The sequence below is a fragment of the Brassica oleracea genome, chromosome C8, assembly GCF_000695525.1.
Source record: "Brassica oleracea var. oleracea cultivar TO1000 chromosome C8, BOL, whole genome shotgun sequence".
NCBI lineage: Eukaryota > Viridiplantae > Streptophyta > Magnoliopsida > Brassicales > Brassicaceae > Brassica > Brassica oleracea.
Genome location: NC_027755.1, coordinates 20,616,129 through 20,617,585, shown reverse-complemented (window position 1 = coordinate 20,617,585; position 1,457 = coordinate 20,616,129). Strand labels below are relative to the sequence as shown.

The following is a 1,457-nucleotide window of genomic DNA, read 5'->3' as shown; positions in this document are numbered from 1 at the left end:
TATATATACTCATTATTGATTTATTTCTTTACGAAAATATTCATTCTAGAAAATTCGTCAACGAGCGTCACTACACGCGTCACCAAATGCCGATTCCGATTTAACATTGATTCAGTCTCAACCGTTGGATTCCACAATTACGCATCTTATTCCTCCGCGTGGTGGATAAATCCTTTGGGTCCAGTTTTCCATTTTTTTTAAAAGAATACTATTTGAGAGGAAAAAAGGCATAAAAATGTGGTAAGATTCGCTCCGTAACCGTCCTCCCTTTTCTATAAGAACCGACCTCCCCCCACCAACAAGACAAAGCAATTATTCAATTAAAAGTATCAAAATCAAAGAGAGAGAACAATGGCCGCAACAGCAGAAATGATCCCAGCAGGAGAAGTGATCGCTTGCCACACCGTCGAGGACTGGAACAACAAGTTGAAGGCAGCCAAAGAATCCAACAAACTGGTATTCTTTTTTTCTACTCCAGATCTAAATTTAATTTTCTAGCGATTGATGTTGGTATGTTGACGGATCCATGATTGGGGGTTTTGAATATATGACCTGGAGGTTCATGTCCGAATCGATTTTGAATTTTATGAAATCAATTGAAGCTCCAGATCTCAGAAATTGAAACCCTAATAAGTATTTGTGTACACGCAGATTGTGATAGACTTCACAGCAGTGTGGTGCCCACCTTGCCGTTTCATTGCACCCATCTTTGTCGAGCTCGCTAAGAAGCACCTTGATGTTGTCTTCTTCAAGGTCGACGTCGATGAATTGGCTGTGAGTTACTTTACTTCTCTCTACAATATCCAGACAAATTGTGTTTGCCTTAAACAGTTTGGTTCTTTTGTTTTGTTTGCAGACTGTTGCTCAGGAGTTCGATGTTCAGGCCATGCCAACCTTTGTCTACATGAAAGGCGAAGAGAAGCTCGACAAGGTTGTTGGTGCTGCCAAGGAGGAAATCGAAGCCAAGCTTTTGAAGCACTCTCAAGTTGCTGCCGCTTGATTATCCTTCTTCTTCTTCTTCTTCTTCTTCTTCTTCTTCTTCTTCTTCTTCTTCTTCTTCTTCTTCTTCTTCTTCTTCTTCTTCTTCTTCTTCTTCTTCTTCTTCTTCTTCTTCTTCTTCTTCTTCTTCTTCTTCTTCTTCTTCTTCTTCTTCTTCTTCTTCTTCTTCTTCTTCTTCTTCTTCTTCTTCTTCTTCTTCTTCTTCTTCTTCTTCTTCTTCTTCTTCTTCTTCTTCTTCTTCTTCTTCTTCTTCTTCTTCTTCTTCTTCTTCTTCTTCTTCTTCTTCTTCTTCTTCTTCTTCTTCTTCTTCTTCTTCTTCTTCTTCTTCTTCTTCTTCTTCTTCTTCTTCTTCTTCTTCTTCTTCTTCTTCTTCTTCTTCTTCTTCTTCTTCTTCTTCTTCTTCTTCTTCTTCTTCTTCTTCTTCTTCTTCTTCTTCTTCTTCTTCTTCTTCTTCTTCT

General features: G+C 38.6%; 1 protein-coding gene across 1 annotated transcript; it reads left to right on the top strand.

The window, feature by feature from the left end:
* The first annotated feature begins 201 nt into the window (after positions 1-201).
* On the top strand, positions 202-1,054 carry LOC106308073 (thioredoxin H-type). Its single transcript, XM_013745194.1, has 3 exons — positions 202-456; positions 652-774; positions 857-1,054. The coding sequence occupies exons 1-3, from the start codon at positions 352-354 to the stop codon at positions 998-1,000; spliced, it is 372 nt and encodes a 123-aa protein (XP_013600648.1). The 5' UTR covers positions 202-351; the 3' UTR covers positions 1,001-1,054.
* The last annotated feature ends 403 nt before the right edge of the window (positions 1,055-1,457 follow it).